This window comes from Seriola lalandi, unplaced genomic scaffold (assembly GCF_002814215.2).
Source record: "Seriola lalandi dorsalis isolate HSWRI2012SDOR001 ecotype SW California unplaced genomic scaffold, Sedor1 jcf7180002054520, whole genome shotgun sequence".
NCBI classification, from domain to species: domain Eukaryota; kingdom Metazoa; phylum Chordata; class Actinopteri; order Carangiformes; family Carangidae; genus Seriola; species Seriola lalandi.
Window position 1 is genome coordinate 1,182,661 of NW_019525073.1, and position 21,810 is coordinate 1,204,470.

A 21,810-nucleotide genomic window follows, 5' to 3' on the forward strand; every position below is an offset into this window, starting at 1 on the left:
CAAAGCCCACGGGCTGTTATTTATGCCCAGTTATGTCGACTGTGTGCCCAAGCTGAGAAAAACAGTTTATCCGTTGAGTTGTTTACAGAATAAACCACCGGTGAATATCAGCGTCAGGAAGTGCTCTCAGGAAGTAGTTTGCTACCGTGTTTGAGTGACAGCTGTGCGGTGACAGCCCTCACCGGGACAGCGGCCCCGCAGAGCCGAGCCGAGACTCAAGATGGCAGGTAATGGCACTTTTTAAACTGTGTTTTCTTATATATTTTGACGCCTTTCTGGCACTTACAAAGCCGTATTATGCTCGTCAGAAATGCAACTGTTAAAATAGCGGCGCCTGCTTCGCTACATTTGTGCTATTCCAAGGCGAATTGTTAGCTTCAAGTCAAGCGAAAGGGCTGGACAAGCCGTGTTAGCAAACTTAGCACCGCTAGCTAGCTAGCTAACGAAAGCTACTCAGCGGTATCGAAATGGGTTGCTTTGGGGCTATATCTAAAGCGTATAACTTCACAGTATGTGTAGTTTTATTTTAAATCACCAATTTATTCTGTAGTTAGAAACTATCGAACGCCTTCAGCCGCGTTTATTATCGAACTGTTGTCATAGCAAGGGCTAGCGAGGTGACCTAGCTAACGTTAGCCAAGTTGCTAAAGTCATTTTCAGCCATAAGCTGGCCAAATCCTCCTTTATACCATAACAAAGGGGAGATGTTATTCTTTGCCAACCTGGTCCTTGTTGCTGTTAATAAAACACACGTAACGTTATTTACTCCACTCATGAAATACCATGTTTAATGTGTCTTTTCTAGATGAGAGTTGTTTTTATATTTGAAGCACATTCCCTTGCTTGCCCAGCTGTAAACACAGACATTAGCCGTCCCACCACATGCTTCTCCTTCTGGGACTTATTTCTGGGCTTTTCTTTTGACTACGCTTCCCTACTATTGTCCTGTGTCTAGTACTGGGTGGTACTGAATACTTATCCTAAAAGAAAGTCTTCTTGTAGTGTCAGTATGTTATATTATCACACAAATATGATGTAAAGACGTTGAAAATCACCTCTGAACAAGACAAGTTTCCCTGTCTCATTTGACTGCATGATAATGTGAAACCAAACTAAAAAGATAATTTTCCAACGGCAAGATAAGAAATTTTGCAGGGAAGAATTCTTAGAATTCTGATTTAGTACCTCCTTTGTATTTTTAGTTTTTTCCCCTTTCTTTATTGACGTTACAATTAGTTGTTTAAGAAAAAAATAATCAACAGCTTTTTTGATAATCTATTAATTTCTAATTGTGAGCTAGTTTTTCTTTATCTTATGTTTGTGATAGTTAACTGAGTATTTTTGGATTTGGACAAAAGAACATTGTTTCGAACGTTGTGCTTTAGAAAAATGTTATTGTGAGAAATATATCATTGTTCACTGTTTTGTCTGACCATTTTTAACCCAAACATTAATCAAGTAATCACACTAAAATCTGCAGATTAATCAATAAAGAAAATAATCATGAATTGCAGACCTAATTCTCACAAAGGAAAAGGAATATAATTTTCTTGTGTCACCAAATGAGAATAAAAAAGGGAGTTTGGGTGAGAGGGGCTTGTTACAATTCAAAGAAAGATCTTATAGGTAGTCTAGGTATTAGTAGTTTTAATAGCCTTTGGATCCCTGCTTGAGAAAAAACATTACTTTGACATTTAATGATTTATTTTGATTTCTTCTCTTATACATTACTACTCCGATAATGTCCTGTGATTGCACGTATCGGTTTTGCAGAGTGATTAATCAGCATTATCACTGTGATTTATTGTCAATGTTATTGAAGGACACTTTGTCCCCTCTTAGTAATTTGCAGCTTGTAAACCTGCAAACCCAGAACTTCTTTTCATTTTGTAGGGCAGACTGGTGTATAAAGACAGTGATGGTATATTGATGACAAATCTTCCACCATCAACCCCCCACTCCTCTAATTGTCTTGTCCTTGCAGGTCTATCTTTATACTTTGAAGATGGCCATGATGATTTGGACGACTGTAAGTACTCCAGTTATTTTAATCTGCTTACAAAATCACATTAAACAATACCTGGATTGAAGGATTACTTTCTTGCATATATGATATGTGGAACTTTGTTTTCCCTGCTTTCAGCAGTAGGGTATATATGGAAGTGTCATCTTTCTAGGCAACCCCATTCACCCATGTGAAATTTAAAGCTGTCAACAGTATTTCAGGGTTTTACGCCATGCTATTATTAGCAGTTATACAGACCAGCGGTCCCTGTTGTCTACATTAGCCAGGGTGATGAAACAGCATTTAGATCCAACTGCAAAGCCAGTGTGTATTTATAGTTGGACCATTAAATGGAATAATCAGTTAGACTTGAGTCTTTCTGCTTTATCCACACATTGGAGGTTCTTAATTCCTGACATTTAGTGTGACTCAGTATCATCAACATGACACTGTAAATACTGCGGTATATCTGTCAGTGTCCTAAGGATAAATGTTTAGTTTTTGTAGGCATTGTAAGTGTGTCTCAGACATTGCTCCAATTTGTGTTACTCTAAAATTACTTTTGTCTCTCTCCCACAGTTGGATTTGATGACTATGGTTCAGAGTGTGACGGCATCCGCATCACAGCCTTCCTTGATGCAGGACAAGACAACCTAACTCCTCTTGGGAGGCTAGAGAAGTATGCCTTCAGTGAGAATGTTTTCAACAGGTAAGTGGAGCCCTGTGTCCAGGAAACACCCAAAACAGACAAAATGGTTAATATCAGACAATAAGAAGCCTGTACCACGAAACGAGATTAGTGGGTTATCCAGCTACGTTTGGTCTTAATTCAGGTTTTCTAGGATCACAAAACAGAGGGTAGATCACCATGTTGCATAGGTAACCTGCTCCAGAACACTCCAGCGGATCAAAGGAAAACCTGCCAATAGCCTGACTACAAACCGGTCAGATCACTGGGAAAACTGGAGTCATCATTCCTACAGGATCCTGACAGTGACAAAAGAGCTTACAATAGTGACGAATAATGAAGAGCAATATAGATTTTTATAGATGAGTCAAATAATTTTGCTGTTCCAGTCTTTCCACATGTCATGGAAGGGAATAGTTTACCATACAAAGTAACTACATAATGACAATAAATGCTCTATTTCAATTGCAAAAAGATCCTGTTATTGCCAACATGATTCCTGACAGTGTAGATGCTTTTGCAATCAGTGCAGCTCAGAATAACATGATTATAACTGGCAATGAAAAACTAAACCTCCCGTTGTCTTTTATTAGAAAAATAATCCACATAGTTAAATATTCCCCATGATTACAAATGTCAAACATTTCACTCACACTAAAGACATATATACTGATTCCTGTACATATTCATAGCATTAACCTTACTTTAATATTTGGAAAATATTTCCAGTGTTACAGCTGCTTATTCTATTCTGGTTATGTGATTATATTTCTTAAATTTCACCTTGTTGAATATCACTCTCTGCTGTTTTAAGCAAATTTACCTGTGGGCATCATCATTCAATCTCTTGTCACATTAAGTATTTCATTAAGGGTTCTGATGATATCACATGTAATTTACAATTCTGCCTCTTACAATCGGAAACGTTTGTAGCTGCATGGTAAAACCCAACTGAGCCAGTTTTGTAACCAGTTTTGGGATACACGTTATTCAGGACAGTTCATGTTAGGCTCAGTGAAGCAAGGTTAACGCAAAGAGAGCCAGACTAAGTCGAACTCACTTCATCATACAGGCCCCAGGTGTTCATAACTGGCTCAGTGCAATGTACCCAAAGCCACCCAGAGCTGTTTTATGGATTGAGATGTTTGCCATATTGTAGTTTGATATGCTAAAACTTCATTCAGAACTCCCATATCTCTTAGTTAGCTACTACAGCTGTTGGTAGTCAGCTTTTTGAGATAAAATTATTCAAAACTTAGGGCTGCAGTAACTGAGGTGGAAAGTAAAGATATCCATTCAAAGCTTAGTTCTTTATAATTCACAAATACAAAGTTACACATTACAATACATAAAAATGCAGCCAAAAATATGCTTTTAATCAAGCTTCTCTTTCCTTTCTGACCATGGCTATGTCCACAGTAATGTTAATGAACTTGAGCTGCATCCTTATTTCTACACTGTGGCCTTCAATCCATGCAAAGGCCACTTTATTTCTTGGTTATCACTCATTTGTATTTTTCTTCAAGGTAGTGTTTATTTGTGATTATTTTCATGTGTGTTACCAGAAAGAGAATTAATCTAGTTTTGGCATTTCAGTTATAGAACCCTGTTTGACAAGTGAACCATGATTTCAGATGTCTCTGCTGTAGTGTAGATGTCATCTCGTGGTGACGATGGTGTTGAAAACGTTGTGCCACTCCTAGTCAATCTTAGTAACAAGGAAACATCTGCAACCAAGTGGAACATAGTAACAAGGAAACATCTGTCAAATGGCAGAGAAGTATCACTTGATGAGAGGATTTAGCCGGATAATATTCAGAATAAGTTTTCATCATCATTATAAAGGAGTTAAACTCCATCACGTGACTGTTCAGCATTGATGTGACTTTCTTAGTAAGTAAAGTTACATTTTTTACTGTTTTTCTTATATGCCATTTAAACCTTAAAACAAGAAAATGTGTTATTTGCACTAATAAAAGAAGGCATCAGAAATTGAAATATTAGACTGACACATCTTAAGTCATCTCCAGACATGTTTTTTCATAGTCATCTGGACGAGACTCTGCATTCCTGTGTATTTACTAATCACATACCCGTGTTAACTCTATAGTTCAGGAATGCAAAAAGACTTTAAGTAGAGCCCTGGGTGGATGGTGTCTGTCTGAACATGGCATTAAGTTGACAAGAGTACTCCCTGTTTATAATAGGTTGTTAAGGATATTTTGTGTTATGTGTGGATTTTAATGTGGTACTTTCTGCTTTGTAAATAGTAAAAGCCTGCCAGGTATACTGAGTATGTGGTTTTTTGAATCATCACAGTTCCTCTGCAAACACTTACTACTGCTCTGTTGTCCCTACACAAATGTGTTTAGCTCCTGTCGTCATGCTTTTCATACTCAGCTTTGAAGGGTTCAACCCCTCCTGTCATTTCCAATACATGTGGGTGTAATGTACTTGACAGCTCTGTCAGTGCTGTGTGTTACGCTCTATGCACCCTGCACTTGTAGGTATTGGCAGACAGTCTACTAACTCAAAGCTCCTGTTGCTTTCCAGGCAGATCGTGGCTCGTGGCCTGCTTGATGTGCTTCGAGAATTCAGTGACAATGAAAATGACTTTATCAGTGTCATGGAGACAGTTGCCAGAATGTCAGAAGATGGAGGTAGATGCATTTTCCTTTTCACCTGTTTAGTTGTCATGTCTTTAGATTAATCTGCCACAGCCTAATATTAATCCAATCCAATTTGTATTTTTAATAAGAACAATTCATCCCTTTGGATTTAATCTCTACATGGTTGAAGGTATAATGCACCTGTTTTATCTTTGTTCCATAATCATGTAATGTGATTTGTGTACTCAGAGCCCACAGTGCGAGCAGAACTGATGGAGCAGGTCCCCAACATTGCAATGTTTTTACATGAAAGTCGGCCCAACTTCCCAGCCGCTTTCTCAAGATACTTGGTACCAATTGTAGTCCGGTATCTCACTGATCCAAATAACCAGGTAGGTTTTAGATTTATGGTTTTCTAGCTGACAAAAATCACTACTCACTAAGAATATACTTTTCTTCTACTTCTAACATATTAGATGTTTGTTGTTTATTTTTTGTTGGGTGATTTTCTCAACTTAAATAGAATAAGTAAAGTATAAAAAGCAATCAGATTTATTTGTGCAAAGTTTAAAAAAAACAAACAAACAAAAAAAAAAAGATTCTAAACCTGCTTCCATCTTTCTAGGTGCGGAAGACAAGCCAGGCAGCGCTGCTCGTTCTGTTGGAGCAGGGCCTCATCTCTAAAGCTGACATGGAGACCAAAGTTTGTCCAGTTCTGCTAGACCTCACAGAACCCAGGAGTGATGATGACTACAAAATAGAGGCTGTTGCTGTAAGAAAATCCACTTGTGTTCTAAGTTTTCTTTTAGCTGTCTGTTATTCAGTATTATGGTAGTAAGCTTGACTGAAATATAGCTAAAAACCGCAGACGTACTAGACAAACTGGCTTTAGACTATAAAGGCTCACCTATTAAATCAGTATAAGTTCAATGCAGCCAGAGAGAGAGTGGGTTTCTTTTATTGCTACTTGGTGATCAGTCATTGCCTGTCTAATCCAGTCGACAGGCTCTTGTTTTATAGAGCATGACTGATGCCAGCAGATATTGTTTCTGAATGGTATGAATTGAAATTTGTCATGTGTTATTGAACTGTCAAAGTATAAATGCATTTCCTGAATGGATTTGTAATGCATCATTTTGAATTCCATGCACAGACTTTAAATGTGATTATTATTTATATTCTGTATTATTTATATTGTATTTAGTTGTTAGCTATTCACTCATTCAGTTCACCCAAATCAAATCAAGTTTTGTCAAATCAGGTTCAGCCCCTATTAACACACATAACCTCTTATATAACTCTCACACACACTTCCTATCCAGTCCCTGATTGTTTCTCCCTCAGTGGCACAGTATTTGACTTTCTATAAAGCTTTTCAGTTCAATTTTCAACTAGTTTTCAGTCATCACTGCAGTGTAGTGATGTAATTGAAGCACAGTCTTGAGTTGTGATGGCACTAAATGCTCTCCATATATGTCCTTTTACAGATCATGTGTAAAGTTGTCACCATGTTGAGCAAAGACACAGTGGAGCACCTACTACTGCCTCGTTTCTGTGACCTGTGCAGTGATGCCCGACTCTTCCAAGTCCGCAAGGTAACAACCCCCAAACCATGTTTACATCCTCCAGCTTAAAGATCAAGATACTTGTTACAGTCTGAAATTACCTACAAGATATTCTGTTTCAAACTGTGGTGATAACTGAGCCAGCTCTCACTTGAGCAAGAGTTTAATTGTGTTTTGGAGTTCCACGAGGATAAATTCAATAACTTTAATTCAATGCTTTAATTCTGTTTTGCGCATCAACTTAGCCCACACTATACTGTTGTTTTCTGAGGAATGTTAATTCTCTGGCGAACTGGTGCCAGTTGGGGAAAAGTTTTTGAGAGCTCCAAAGGTGGTCAGACATGGTGAATAATTTTTTGGCTATTTGTAGCGGTGAGACTTTTTTTTTAATCAAGTAAACCTCCCTCTTCTCAATAAGCTAAACTTTGAAGTTCATTACTTTTTTTTGTTGCTTGTGTTGCCCAGGGCTTCAGTCTTGTTCAGTGAGCCATCAGACAATTTTCCAACAGTATTGTCAGGGAAATTGTACAATTGGAATATAGCTTTACACATATTAAGCCAATGCAGATGATGTATGATGGTTTTGCAGGAAAAAAATAAAAATTTTTATTGATTCGAACATTTAGATGTTGTGCAACTTCATTGTAAAAAAAAAAGTTAAAGCTTTTGGAGCTATTGCAAATGTGATCTTGTATTGCATTTTTTCCGAATTTACATTTTGAGGTTTACATGTTATGAAAAACAAATATGATCAAATCATTGTAGTTAAGTTTGTTTTTTCTGAGCAAAGTCCAGATGCCAGACCAATGGGGAGGTTTTCTCAACAAGGCTGTGTGAATAATGCATGTAAACAATGCAAACAATCCCAGGACATTACACTAAAACAAATGCACATGTCTCATGTTGCTCGGCAATGGCCACTTAACCATAGCACACAGCAGTGAAAACCCTACTGATATACTATGTGATTGAGCTAGAAAAAATTTGGCAATTTTGGCAATTTGGCATCCTGTTGACTCTCCTCTTAAATCTATAACTTATCCTGACTTTTCTCTTATGGTATAAATTATTATTATTAGCATCTTTTATTTGGGTCTTAAGAAGGGTGTCAGTGTACTTATCATGTTTGTATTATTTATGTCTTACAGGTCTGTGCTGCAAATTTTGGAGAATTTTGTTCTATTGTTGGTCAGGAGGCCACAGAAAAACTACTGGTGAGAGACTTGAGACTCCATTTTCATTACGTATTTACATTTACGTCATTATGGAACATGAAAGTTAATCATTGGTGTCCTTCATGCGTTTCCTGAGTCAATGCTTAACGCATAACGCATCGCATGCGTCAAGTTAGGTGTGTTTAAATACTGTCATGCAGCTTCACGGTTTATCAAGTTAATAAGTTACTTGTACCATACCACAAGTTTGTGTGCACCCTTCGTGTATACAAATCCCTTCACACTTGAAACACTCAATGTTAATTTAAAGTTGCACTGACTAGTTTTGCTTTTAATATAGATGCCCAAGTTCTTCGATCTGTGCTCAGACAGTCTGTGGGGCATCAGGAAAGCCTGCGCTGAGTGCTTCATGATGGTCTCCAATTCCACCTCTCCAGAGGTGCGACGTGCAAAACTGTCCCCCCTGTTCATAAGCCTCATCAGTGACCAGTCCCGCTGGGTAAGACACACACGTATACAGGAAAAATTGTAATTCATACAATTGCATAAAAGGATTGGCACATTTATGTGTAACTTCCTCTGTACTATGATGAAAATAGAGCACTTATTACTGAGCTCTTGAATCTAGAATGTTTGTTTTCCTGAGCATGGTATGCATCCTCCTGTTCCTGATTTTGAGCTGTGTACTTTATGTTTATTTAGATGACAATGTTCTATTTTTCAGTACTTTCAAAAAATCTCCAAAACTTTCATCACTTAACTGGCAGTTTTGCAGACACCCAGCGTAGTATAAACAGAACTGCATACGGTTCCATTGTCAACATCTGTGTATTATTTTGGACTAGATCTGACTTTTAAAATGGTGACCCATAAAGCTCTGTTCATTAATACCTTAAGACTCTAACCAAATTTGGATGTTTGGCCTAAAACCTAATACACTTCTTTGTAGTCACAGTTAAACTGACAGATTCCTTCCTCTTCCACTTACAGGTGCGCCAGGCTGCCTTTCAGTCTCTAGGACGTTTCATCTCCACCTTTGCCAACCCTTCCAGCACAGGCCTTCACTTCAGAGAGGACGGCGCCCTACTAGAAGTCCCCAGGTGTACATTAGAAGGGTAAGACCACGTGAACCTCACAACTAACAGCAGACATTAAACGAGACACATAATGATGTTTCTTCTTTAGTCTGTTCAAATTATAATAGTGTCAATGTTCTGTTTTGTGTATCTTGGGTCAAAGTTAGGTGAAGACTGTATTGTAATTTTATTTAGTGAACTCTTTATCAGTTGATACAGTAATTACAGCAAAATGCTGTGGCACAATCCAAGTATGAGTTTGTGTTGGCACAGACACAGCTTAAAGTATTGCATCATTGGCCTAATGAATCATGTTCATAATTCACTAGGATTGAACAGGAAAGGCCAGTTTTATCCATTTGCTTCAAGGTTTGACTGCAGAAACAAGGGAATACAAGGAATTGAAGTTGATGTAGAAGCATTTTCCCTGAATCCTTTTTTTTCCAGAAAATCGTTTTTACCATCATAGACGTACTTTATAGAGTTTGAAATTTACCCTTAAATGCTCCATTTACACTAGGCTAGACTAGGTTTGACCAACATTTAGAAAGAGGCTGATGACAAGTACAGTACTTCCCCTTTCCTTTATTCTGTATTAGTTATAAGTATTCCTATAAATATTGTTACTCCCATTTCAGCGACTGCTCCCTTAACTCCCTGAACTGCTCCGGTATCAGTGGCTGCCACACAGAAAGAACCATTGCTCACACACCTCCCAACCAGGACGGCCGTGCCACACCGTCCCCAGAGCACATGTCAGTAGCTGACAGCGAGGACATGCACAACTTTGACGAAAACCACACTTCAGCTCCTGGAGAGATGCACAGCGGTTTCACCCATAATGTCTCAAACAGCAACGTCAGCCCTACGACTACAAACAACGCAAGGAACACAAAAGACACGGAGCAGACAGATGAGAACTTTAATTCTTTCCACTACTGGAGGTCTCCTTTACCAGACATCAGCGGGGAACTGGAGATGTTAAGTTGTCAAACATCAGAGGAAGTGACAGAGTGGGAGGAAAAGAAAGAGAAAGCAGAGGAGGAGGAGGAGGAACCTGAAGATGGTTGTCTTGATTCCAAGCTGAGTCATGGCAAAGCTACAAGTGACCAGATCCAGAAGGTTCTGGATTGTTTGCAACCGCACATGGATGACCCAGATGTACAAGGTGAGTATACAGAGCCAGAATCTTTGTGAATTACATTTGATCACCTGCTGTCACTGTGTATTTACTTTGGCACTTTATTGGCATATAGATTGAGCTGTGCATGTGTAATTTGCCTCCAGCTCAAGTCCAGGTGCTGTCAGCAGCTCTGAAGGCAGCCCAGCTCGACAGTCCAGCAGACAACAGCCCACCAGACAACAGCCCGACTGAACCCCAGCCAGAAATGCAACCTGAGAGCAACACAGAGAGCCCGTCTGTTGAGAGCAAATCTGTGGAGGTTCAGTCAGAGAGTGATGAGAGCCCCACAGAAGAGGAGCAAACGACAGAAACTCCCCCAGCTATGGAGTCGAGTCCTGTGCAGGAGCAAGGAGATGAAGAGACACAGACTGAGCCCCTGGAGGACCAGGAAGAGTCTCCTCCCGACTCCCCTGTTCTAGTACGAGACAATTCAGATTATTGCAGTGTGTTAAAACAGATGTTGTATATTATATTGCTGCACAGATATAACTACATACATTTACTGTATTTAAGATGGAATTATACTTGATGCAAAGAGTTCTTCTGTAGTGTTTTCTCCTGTTAATGGCACCACCACAGCAGTTGATGGATATATCGTACATGATCAGATCTTATCTCCATTTAAAGCGCCCTGAAATTGGTTCATATGTATTCATGAGTAATTCGGCAACGTTGAAAGTTAAACAGTTGTTATTGTGTGGGTGTGGTCTGATCAGGACTGACAGTGGGCTGGCAAGTAGGGCTGAATACAAAAAAATCAATTTTCCAATGAATTGCAATTTTGCATTTACTCCTTTACTCAGTAAACATGTACATCTGTTTGTTCCCTAATGGTCTGTGTGTGAATATTTGTATTCTCCTCAGGAGTCTGAACTGATTGAGAGTGTGGAGGAGGAGGGAAAGGAAGACTCAGCTCACAGCCCAGTGTCTGAGGATAAGCCTAAGATCCAGGTTAGTAAGCACTTCTCTCACACATCCTGGAAATATTGATCTGCACTTCACTGCTGGTATTGAATAGCTCACATATGTATTATTAAATACCCTCTCATTGTGCATCCCTGTTCCCATTTGATCATTGAACTCTTTAATCTCTCTCTGTGTCTCCAGAATGTCATCCCCCAGCAGCTGTTGGATCAGTACCTCTCTATGACGGACCCAGCCCGGGCCCAGACGGTGGATACAGAGATAGCCAAACACTGTGCCTTCAGCCTGCCGGGAGTTGCTCTTACTTTGGGACGACAGAACTGGCACTGTCTCAAGGACACATATGAAACCCTTGCTACTGATGTGCAGGTAAGCAGAGAAATGGGGAAATCATGAGGGTAATGGGGGATTACAGTTGCTGTTTCAATTGCATGAAAAATACTGGCCATACTGTGACAAAATTATTGCTCTAAGTAAAGCTCATTTTAAAATTTCTTAACTCAAGGATATGTAATTTTGACACTGGAGCTCAGGGTTTTCTGCCATAAGAAGATTTTAGTCATAGTCAGAGCCTATATAAAGATAAGATGATATAGTGTAGTGTTTCAGCGTTGGTCATCTTGTAGACTGATGGAAAGTAATGTATTGATTTCCAATTAAACAGCATTAGTAGTTAAGGTTTATGTTTTACAGAAGGACCCTGTGGTGAATAATACATGTTTCTACATTAACATCAGATATTCAGATGTTTTTTGGTTTTACACTTAAAATATTATTTCAAAATCCACATCCGACCCAGCTCGCCCCCTAGAGGACTGGCCAACATACCAACAAACAGACACTCTCAAGCCATTAAAACACACAGCAAAAACAACACACTGACAAAAATAAAAAATGAATAATTTCCAATTATAAAAGATGAAGATCTCATAGAGCCATGACAAAATCTGCCAAACTGGGTCGATGACCTTGTTACACATGTAGGGGAATGTTTTAAAAACCTTCCTCAATTAAGTATAATATTTAGAATTTATGATCATGATCGTCTGATGGTCCAGTTTTTATCCCTCTAATTTAGATTCATTGTTTCTGTGTCTTATTTTTTATCGTATTCTGATTGGTTGGTTTGTAAATGTGGCTTGTAGCAGCAGTTTAATTGTGGGCTTTTGGTCTTTAATGCAAAAAGTATTTTACCACATTTCTCTCATGATTGTCTTCATTTTGTTTTTTTGATGAATCAAAGTTGAACAGTGTAAAGTGGCCTTAACATGACACTTCTTGTTATGCAAGTGCATTATTTGAGAATGTGAGCAAGAAAGGGAAATGTACAAGGTGTTGCTTCACCTCAAATAGCTGCAGTGATTGCGTGACTCGGTCACACTGTTCTTCATTATCAGCACTGAATGTCACTGTTAGCGTGACAGCATTGCAGTGGACCATTAGTCACTGATGGATTCAGATAAAATTACCTGTTTCTCAGTAATTTATTTTACTTTATAATTATTGATAAGGTGGTATAATCATAGATGCAATAAGACATTTTTGTTTTGCTATTCAAAAAAGCAACCTATTTTTTTTTCTTTCATTACACTTGCTTGTTCATGGCTGATGCTATAATCTTTTTGTATTTCTCTCCCTCCTACCTCCCCCCTCTTAGTGGAAGGTGCGGCGTACACTGGCTTTCTCCATCCATGAGCTGGCAGTTATCCTGGGAGACCAGCTGACGGCAGCTGACCTGGTCCCTATCTTCAACGGTTTCCTCAAAGACCTGGACGAGGTCCGCATTGGTGTGCTCAAACACCTGTATGACTTCCTCAAGGTAAGTTTATAAATTTATATGTTTATAGATTCAACTGCTGCTGTTCCAAGAGTGATAACAATTTTTGTGGGTAAGATTAGTAAGTTTGGTCTTTTTTTCTTTTTTTTTTTTTCATATACTGTTTAAATATTAGCACAATACTAGAAAAGTTTGGTTTGCTCTATAATGTTAAAGCAATACTGTTGTGAATATGATGACAAAAAGGACTCGGATGCAACAACAGCTCTGTGATTTGATGAAGAAAATCATAGTTGGTTTACAGGTAACACTAGATAACCAAGCTGGTTTATGTGCATTTCTTTGCTGCAGCTGCTGCATGCAGACAAGAGGAGAGAATATCTGTACCAGCTGCAGGAGTTCATGGTGACGGACAACAGTCGCAACTGGAGATTCAGATATGAGCTGGCAGAGTATGTCTCCTTTTTCGTCCTCTAGTCAGGAAGGAATTTGGAAATAATTACATTTACATTTTTAGCAGACTCTTATCTAGACTGACTTCCAATCAGTGTCCTGCTCATTAACAGAATGGCAGTACTGAATTCTTCTCTTGTAGCATAGTGTATTGGTTAGATTTAATTGTGAAGTCAATCTACTGTCAGTTTCAACAAAGCAGTTACTAATTTCTTTCCATAATTGACTATTTTAAATTGTGGATTATTTTATTTTGGTTATTGGTATTTAATATGATAATTGCTCCATCCCTGTCTCTTTCCAGGCAGCTGATCTTGATCATAGAGTTGTACAGCCATTACGATGTGTATGACTACCTCAGACAGATAGCACTCACACTCTGCTCTGACAAAGTCTCAGAGGTCAGGTGGATCTCATACAAACTGGTAAGTTTACAGCAGATAGTATGATTTGGGTTTTTTCTTCTGGTATAGGGAGCATCTGGTGAGGAAATACATTGGCAGCTTGTGCCAGATGGTTGGGTGAGCAAAGACACTGGAAAACTCTAAACAAAAGGGGAATGAGTCACACAGATGGATGATGATTAGTGTGTGTTGTTGTGAGATAAAGTAATCCCCTGAAGGTGGTAGTTTGATCATCTCAGCATGTCTACAAGGGCAATGGACAGCAGTTAGGTAGTCACTTGTACACCTGCTAAGTTGTCATTTGTTTACGTAATAATTCAACATTTTGGTTAATCTTAATATTCCTGATGAGATAGACTTTCATTTGGTTCCTTGAGACCCCAGAAAGGCACTCGGCTATTCCAAGAAAGCCCGGAACATAACTAACCATTAAAGGACTGTACAGCATTTTTACATGTTTTTTTTTTATGGATTAATCAAATGAGATACAATGTGTTAATTAGTGAGATGTAGAGATGACAGAGCCAGACAAGCCATATTCCATTGTTTACAGTCTAGCCAAGCATAGCTAGCAGGCTGCAGGCAGTTGCTTCATATTTACTGCACTTACCTGCAAATGGTATCAATCTTCTCAACTAACTCTCGCCAATAAAGAAAATAAGTGTATTTGCTAAAATGTTTAACTATTCCTTTAAACAACTTTAAATGTGTTTTCAGGTTGTAGAGATCCTCCAGAAGCTGTATGCTTGTGGTGCTGATGATCTGGGCCTGAACTTCATCAACGAGCTCACCGTTAGGTTCTGCCACTGTCCCAAGTGGGTGGGGAGGCAGGCCTTTGCCTTCATCTGCCAGGTCTGTTGTGTTTATCTCTCATTATTTTGCATGAGATGATGAAACTCAGCTTTTGCACCGTCTCCCCAGCTGTTTTTCAACTACATTTTAATGCTATTTCCTTTTAAATTTCTCACTAAAAACATACATTTTAAGGTTTGAGATTCTAGAAGTGAATGTAAAATTTAGTGCTACTTTATGCCATCCTGCAGTATTGCTACATGGATACAGACAAAACACTGGTTGTTATCTTATGTAATGACCATGTTAGACAACCTGATGACCGATAAGAACGTGACTGTTTTTCTCCCATGTGTGAAAATACCTGTCTGTAACACCAACCTGTTTGAGTGACTGTTTTATGTTTCCTTATATTTTAGGCCATAGTGGAGGAGGACTGTATGCCTATGGACCAGTTCAGCCAGCACCTCCTGCCTAGCCTGCTCAGCCTCTCTTCAGACCCAGTGGCTAATGTCCGCGTACTGGTGGCCAAGGCGCTACGACAGAGTGTCATGGAGAAATGTAAAATGCTAATGAACTCACTGACATATGATTAAAGGGATTGTTACATTTTGTTTATGTTTACATTTTCATATGCCTCTAGTCTTTATGTTAAGCTGAGCTAATCAACCTCTGACTCTAGGTCCATATTTAACACACAGACATGAGAGTGGTGTCAATTTTCTCATCAAACTCAAAGAAAGTGAATTTGTCTATGTCCAAAATGTTGAGCTATGACTTAAATGCACGGAACAAAAGCCTCTGAGGCCACAGGAAGCTATTACGGGATAATGGTAAATGGTAAATATAGTACATGAGTAGTACAAGCAGAGAAGAGTCACAACGTCAATGACCTACCTAAAAAAAAAAAGACCAAGAAAAGTAACTCTGAAGTGTACTGAACTCAACAGGGTGCTTTTTATCATTGGGTGTTACAACGCTTTCAAAAGTTACTTATTCTTGCTGTAGCACATGTTCTGTCCCTTTTCTCTTACACACACCCTGTAGCTTTTTGCTGGTAGGTTTTTACTTTTACTAACGGAGTCCTGTATATGGTTTACAGCATACTTCAAGGAGCCAGGCTGCGCCTACTCTGATGAGCTGGAAGAGACAGTGATGGCTCTGCAGTCCGACAAGGACAGGGACGTCCGCTTCTTTGCCAGCCTGGACCCCAACAAAGGCCTGATAGACACGGCTCCTTTGATCTAGCCTCAGCACCCAACTCCTGTTACAGCCCACCTGCCTGTCTACCTACCTGTCTGTGTGACTGACGCACAGTCAGCGCAACCTGCAACACCAGCACCTGACCAGATCCCCAACCACTCACCTGCTGGGCAGACCTGCACCAACAACCACTTGAGAATCATGTCAGATGTTCAGATTACAGTATAATTATGGGCATGCTCAAACAAACACAACCCAGTCTCTGGTTGGGCACTACATAGCGCACATTACATTCACCACACAAATGCATACTTCTCAAGAGTTTTCAGGAAATGAGCAGGACTCAGAGGTCGGCTGCATCGCTTTGTGGGAGCTGCCGTATTTTCGCCTGAACTTTTTCTCACCCTCCACACTAACGACATTGACTCAATCCTTCCCCAATCACAGACTTGTAAAACTACAACGAGCTTTTTCTCTCCAAAGCTCACTGTAAGCTTGATTATGAAATTGCTGAATTGATTTTTTTTTTTTTTTAATTCCTTATTGCTTCTTTTTGTGGATTTCTTAACGAACAAGCGGGCGAGGCCTGCCTGACTCTGACGTGTGCACTAACTCAGGGGGACTCATCTGAACCTAAACAGCATTATTAGCTCACATGATAAGCAGCAGCTCCTGGATCCCTGGTGACAAAACTACAGCTGTCTGAGCAACAGACCAGCCAAACCAAGTAGCTCTGCTGGTGTCTCTCACCTCATTTCCTCCCAAATGCCTCTTGTCTCAGACATGCTTCGTCTTCTGAGATGTCCTCTGGGTTATTGTCTGTTTCCCTTCTACCTTCTCTTATTCACTCGTTTTCTCTGCATTTCTCTACCTGGCCTTCATGGGCCACTGAAACCACTACTACTGCATAGAAGGAACAGTGATTCTGCCACTCAGCATAACTCTTGATTAAAACCATATCTTTGACATTTTTGAAACAACACCTTAACAAACTGTTGACCAACCCCAACCCTCACCCCCCTTACCTTCAAACTCTGTGTCTGTCTACCAAAAATGTGACACAATGCGTCTCCCAAACGGCAGGAGACTATTGAAATACCTCTGTTTGGACATGACTGGCCAGTGTGTCCTACATGTAGAGAGACTTCTGCGGTTCAAAGAGGCGCTGAATGTCCTCGATTGGTGATTCTTTTGGAGTGATTCTGTGGTGTTGACTGAAACATCTTAACAAGGGCTCACATTGATGTGCCACAGGATGATGTGAAACTCGGAGGGAAGAGTGAGAAAGCAAGCACACTGTTGGATTATGCATGCCCCCCCTGTCCTCCCTCCCCTTGTGTATAGTCTACTCCAGTTCCTTAAGGTTGACCTCCTGATATGAATTATGTGACCATGGTAGCTTTCAGTGGATCTGACTGACCAGTTGTACAGTAGGAAATAGGAATGGCTGTATGAGGAGACTGAAAGACAACTGATCATTAATTCCCAGTCTTGGTGGAATGATTTAAGTATGAGGTTTCTCAAAATTTTGCTACTCTTTGTACAGCTTAAACCTGTGGAAAATGGTATGTGTTTATGGAACCAAGGCCAGTTTAGTCGGGTTTTTACCCATTGAGATGTGTGAATATTGGGAGCAGTCACCAAGTCACTTTTTGTAGTCTCTTGAGCTTGTTTGTTTTTCCTCTGTTGTAAAATGTAAACCCTCACACCCCTCCTCCCCCCTTTTTTTTTTTTCATAGACATAACTTGAGAACTTAAGCTGATTGTGGTGTGTGCTGTGCATCTCAAGTCTTTCTTCCTTCAAAAGGAGAGATCACTGCGGTAATGGCGGTGTCTGCTCATCTCATCTGTCTGCAATTTGTGTCCATCTCATTTTTTATGTAGTAGAACAGTTAATATATACATTTTATGAAAATTATTTTTCTTTTCAATTATGCACCATTGTTCAAAGATTTTATATCCTAACTTTACAAAATTTACAACCTTTGTAATATTCAATGGTTTCTTTTAAAAAGACATTTTATGTAATGTTATTTTTAGTATTCTGTAATTAAAATGATGAAAATTACAATGCTGAGCTTAAGTTTTTAATTCTTTATTGAGCACTGTGGTTCAGTCAGCTGATAAAGAAGGGAATTGCTGCTTCATTATGAAAAACAGTGTTTTATTATATAATCTGCACGGTACTGATTGCGCATTCATAAAGTGAACAGTTAAAACAGTTATTTTAATAAAATAATTCAGTGTTGAGGCAGGTTAATTACAGTCAAGTGTTTTTAAATGAATTACAAAAAATTTGCTTCCAGTTTTAGCTATAAATATTGTTTAAATGTTAATAGCTACAGCTGCCAGTTTGGCTTTACTCTAGAGCTGTGACTCCCAGTTGAATTGGCAATCATTTTGATAACTCACTGATTAAATTATTTCATTATTTTTGTGCAAAGGGTTCTTTGAGTCCAGCTTATTCAGTATGCATGAAGATTTGCTGCTTTTCTCTCACTTTTATATCAATACTGAATGAATGTTTTGGGACATTGGTCAGACAAAACAAGATATTTCAGGATGTCCCCTCAGGCTCTTGGAAATTGTGATGGATATTTTCACTACTTTCTGACATTCAGACTAAAAGATTAATGAAAATAATTGTAAGTTGAAGTACTAATTGTCATTATAGATCAATCTGCCAGTTTCCTTGATGCATGGATTAATAGTCGGGTCCATAAAATGATACTTAATAAATGTCAAAAATCATCAGTCTCCAGAGCCCATGGGGATGTCTTCGGTTTGCTTCTTTTGTGAAACCAAGAATACTCACTTAAGATAAAGAAATACAAATCTTCACTTTTCAAAAGCTGAAACTATTGAAGTTTTTAACCTTTATCTTAAAAATGTATTGTATGATGAATTATCCAAATTGATGTTGAATACTGTCAGTGTGCAGCAGATGAAAACTTGACATTTTCCCTCTTTATCATTTCCTTCTGAATAGCAGCAGTTTTCTATCCCATGCAGTGCTGCCAAAGCTCCGGATGAGTTCCATGCCGCAGTGCCTCTCCAGATGCTCCCTGGCATGTTCTGCTATGTCCCCACGAATTTTCAGCATCTTGAAATGGTCGAAGTCTGAGCGTCCCAGCTTCCTCAGCCGCCGGGCCGCAGAGCGGTAGCACTTCCAAGGCTGGGCCTCCAGTAGGAGGTGCTGGCTGAGAGAGGCCAGGCGTGAGATCAGCTGCAGCAGGCCAGAGTCTCCGTGGTTTAAATGGACCCACATGGTGACAGCCAGGCACAGACTCAGGTGGAAGCGGGAGCAGCTACGCTGGTTGAGGTAATCCTGCAGCTGGTTGGTGTCTGTAGTGATGTCCAGAGGGATAAAGGAGATGCTGCTGGGCAGAGGGTTGGTCTGCTGAGCCCGCTGAATAAGAGCCTCGTCCAGGTCAAAGCCCAGGAGATGAACTTTGCTCCTGTCTGAGTCTTCTCCACACACGGGCTCTTTCACCAGATGCTTATAAAATGCGACACTCAGGTCCTGCCATTCACAGAGAGAAACAAAAAGAGGACATCTCTTACCACCATGGTGATTTAAAGGGGAAATCAACCAATTTGACACATGAAGTTGTGTTTACTCATCGTGAAGACTGCTACTGTAAACACTGTTGTGTAATGTCTTCTGTTGCTCTGATGAAAGTTTGAAAAATAACCCTGATGTCATCAAGGTTTAATGAAAGACACCATCGGTTACATTATTGGAAATGAACAAATGGAGTTGGATTTGTTTCAAGGCCACATCAAGGCATTAGCCTACTAAATGGCTGCAGGGAGCCCCAAAACAGTTGACTTAACTTTTTATGCCTAAATACATGATGACATTTTATGATTTTTTTGCCTTACTATACTATGTCTTTGACTTACTATATTATGACTTTTTATGCCTTACTATACTATGTAATTTTGATGCCTTACTATACTATAACATTTCATGTCTTTAAGACTTATTATACTATGACATTTTTATGCCTTACTATACTACGACTTTTTATGCTTTACTATACTATGAATTTTTATGCCTTAATATACTATGACTTTTTTGCCTTATTATACTATAACATTTCAAGTCTTACTATACTATGACTTTATGACTTATTTTACTAAGACTTTTTTTTTTCTTACAATACTATGACTTTTTATGCCTAACTATTCTATGAATTTTTATGCCTTAATATACTATGACTTTTTTGCCTTACTATGGTATGAATTTTTATGCCTTACTATACTATGACTTTTTATGCCTTACTATACTGTGACTTTTTATGCCTTACTATGGTGTGACTTTTTATGCCTTACTATACTATAACATTTCATGTATTTTTTTAAGACTTATTATACTATAACATTTTTATTCCTTACTATACTGACATTTTAATGCCTTACTATACTATGACTTTTCATGCCTTACTATACAATGTCGTTTTTATGCCTTACTATACAATGTCATTTTTATGCCTTACTATACTATGACGTTTTATGCCTAACTATACTATGACCTTTTTGCCTTACTATACTATGACTTGATGACTTGTTATAATATGACTTTTTTATGACTCATGATACTCTGACATTTATATGCCGTACTATACTGTGACTTGTTATGCCTTACTATACTATGAATTTTTATGCCTTATTATACTATGACTTCATGACTTAATGTAAAATAACATTTTTATGCCTTACTATACTATGACTTTTTATGCCTAACTATACTATGACCTTTTTGCCTTACTACACTATGACTTGATGACTTGTTATAATATGACTTTTTTATGATTCATGATACTCTGACATTTTTATACCTTACTATACTATGTCGTTTTTTAGACTTTTTATGCCTTACTATACTATGACTTTAATATGCCTTACTATACTACGTCGTTTTTAAGACTTTTTATACCTTACTATACTATAACATTTTATGCTTTACTATACTATGTCGTTTTTATGACTTTTTATGCCTCACTATAGTATGACTTCATGACTTAATGTAAAATAACATTTTTATGCCTTATATAGACTATAACTTTTTATGCCTAACTATACTGTGACTTTTTATGCCTAACTATACTATGACATTTCATATCTTACTATACTATGACTTGATGACCTGTTATAATATGACATTTTTATGCCTGTATAGTATAGTAATACTGTGACGTTTTTATGAATTTTTATGCCTCACTATAGTATGAATTTTAATGCCTTAATATACTATGACTTTTTTGCCTTACTATATACTATGACGTTTTTATGACTTTTTATGCCTTATTATACTATAACATTTCATGTCTTATTATACTATGACTTTTCATGCCTTATTATACTATGACTTTTTATGTCTTACTATACCATGTCGTTTTTAAGACTTTTTATGCCTTACTATACTATGACTTTTTATGCCTAACTATACTATGACATTGTTTGCCTTACTATACTGTAACATTTCATATCTTACTATACTATGACTTGATGACCTGTTATAATATGACATTTTTATGCCTTACTATACTGTGACTTTTTATGCCTTACCATACTATGACGTTTTTATGACTTTTTATGCCTCACTATAGTATGAATTTTTATGCCTTAATATACTATGACTTTTTTGCCTTACTGTGGTATGACTTTTTATGCCTTACTATACTATGAATTTTTATGCCTTACTATAATGACGTTTTTGACTTACTATATTATGACATTTTATGCCTTACTATACTATAACATTTGATGTCTTTTTTAAGACTTATTATACTATAACATTTTTATTCCTTAGAATACTGTGACTTTTTTTGCCATACTGTACTATTACGTTTTTATGACTTTTTATGCCTTACTATATACTATGACGTTTTTATGACTTTTTATGCCTTACTATACTATAACATTTCATGTCTTATTATACTATGACGTT

The 21,810-nt window shown here is 38.3% G+C and overlaps 2 protein-coding genes across 2 annotated transcripts; one reads left to right on the forward strand and one right to left on the reverse strand.

Moving 5' to 3' along the window:
* Nucleotides 1–91: 91 nt before the first annotated feature.
* Nucleotides 92–17,925, forward strand: ppp4r1l (protein phosphatase 4, regulatory subunit 1-like). Its single transcript, XM_023414068.2, has 20 exons — nucleotides 92–227; nucleotides 1,985–2,029; nucleotides 2,585–2,714; nucleotides 5,247–5,353; nucleotides 5,552–5,694; nucleotides 5,928–6,074; nucleotides 6,790–6,897; nucleotides 8,016–8,081; nucleotides 8,383–8,541; nucleotides 9,033–9,157; nucleotides 9,757–10,286; nucleotides 10,406–10,719; nucleotides 11,166–11,252; nucleotides 11,409–11,594; nucleotides 12,883–13,044; nucleotides 13,354–13,454; nucleotides 13,760–13,880; nucleotides 14,577–14,711; nucleotides 15,071–15,212; nucleotides 15,754–17,925. Exons 1-20 carry the CDS (start codon nucleotides 221–223, stop codon nucleotides 15,897–15,899), a joined length of 2,961 nt encoding a protein of 986 aa, XP_023269836.1. The 5' UTR covers nucleotides 92–220; the 3' UTR covers nucleotides 15,900–17,925.
* An 8-nt stretch (nucleotides 17,926–17,933) lies between these two features.
* bcdin3d (BCDIN3 domain containing) lies at nucleotides 17,934–19,424 on the reverse strand. The gene is made up of 2 exons (XM_023414053.1): nucleotides 19,419–19,424; nucleotides 17,934–19,377 (listed from the first exon to the last, which is right to left on the reverse strand). Exons 1-2 carry the CDS (start codon nucleotides 19,422–19,424, stop codon nucleotides 18,826–18,828), a joined length of 558 nt encoding a protein of 185 aa, XP_023269821.1. The 3' UTR covers nucleotides 17,934–18,825.
* Nucleotides 19,425–21,810: the final 2,386 nt, after the last annotated feature.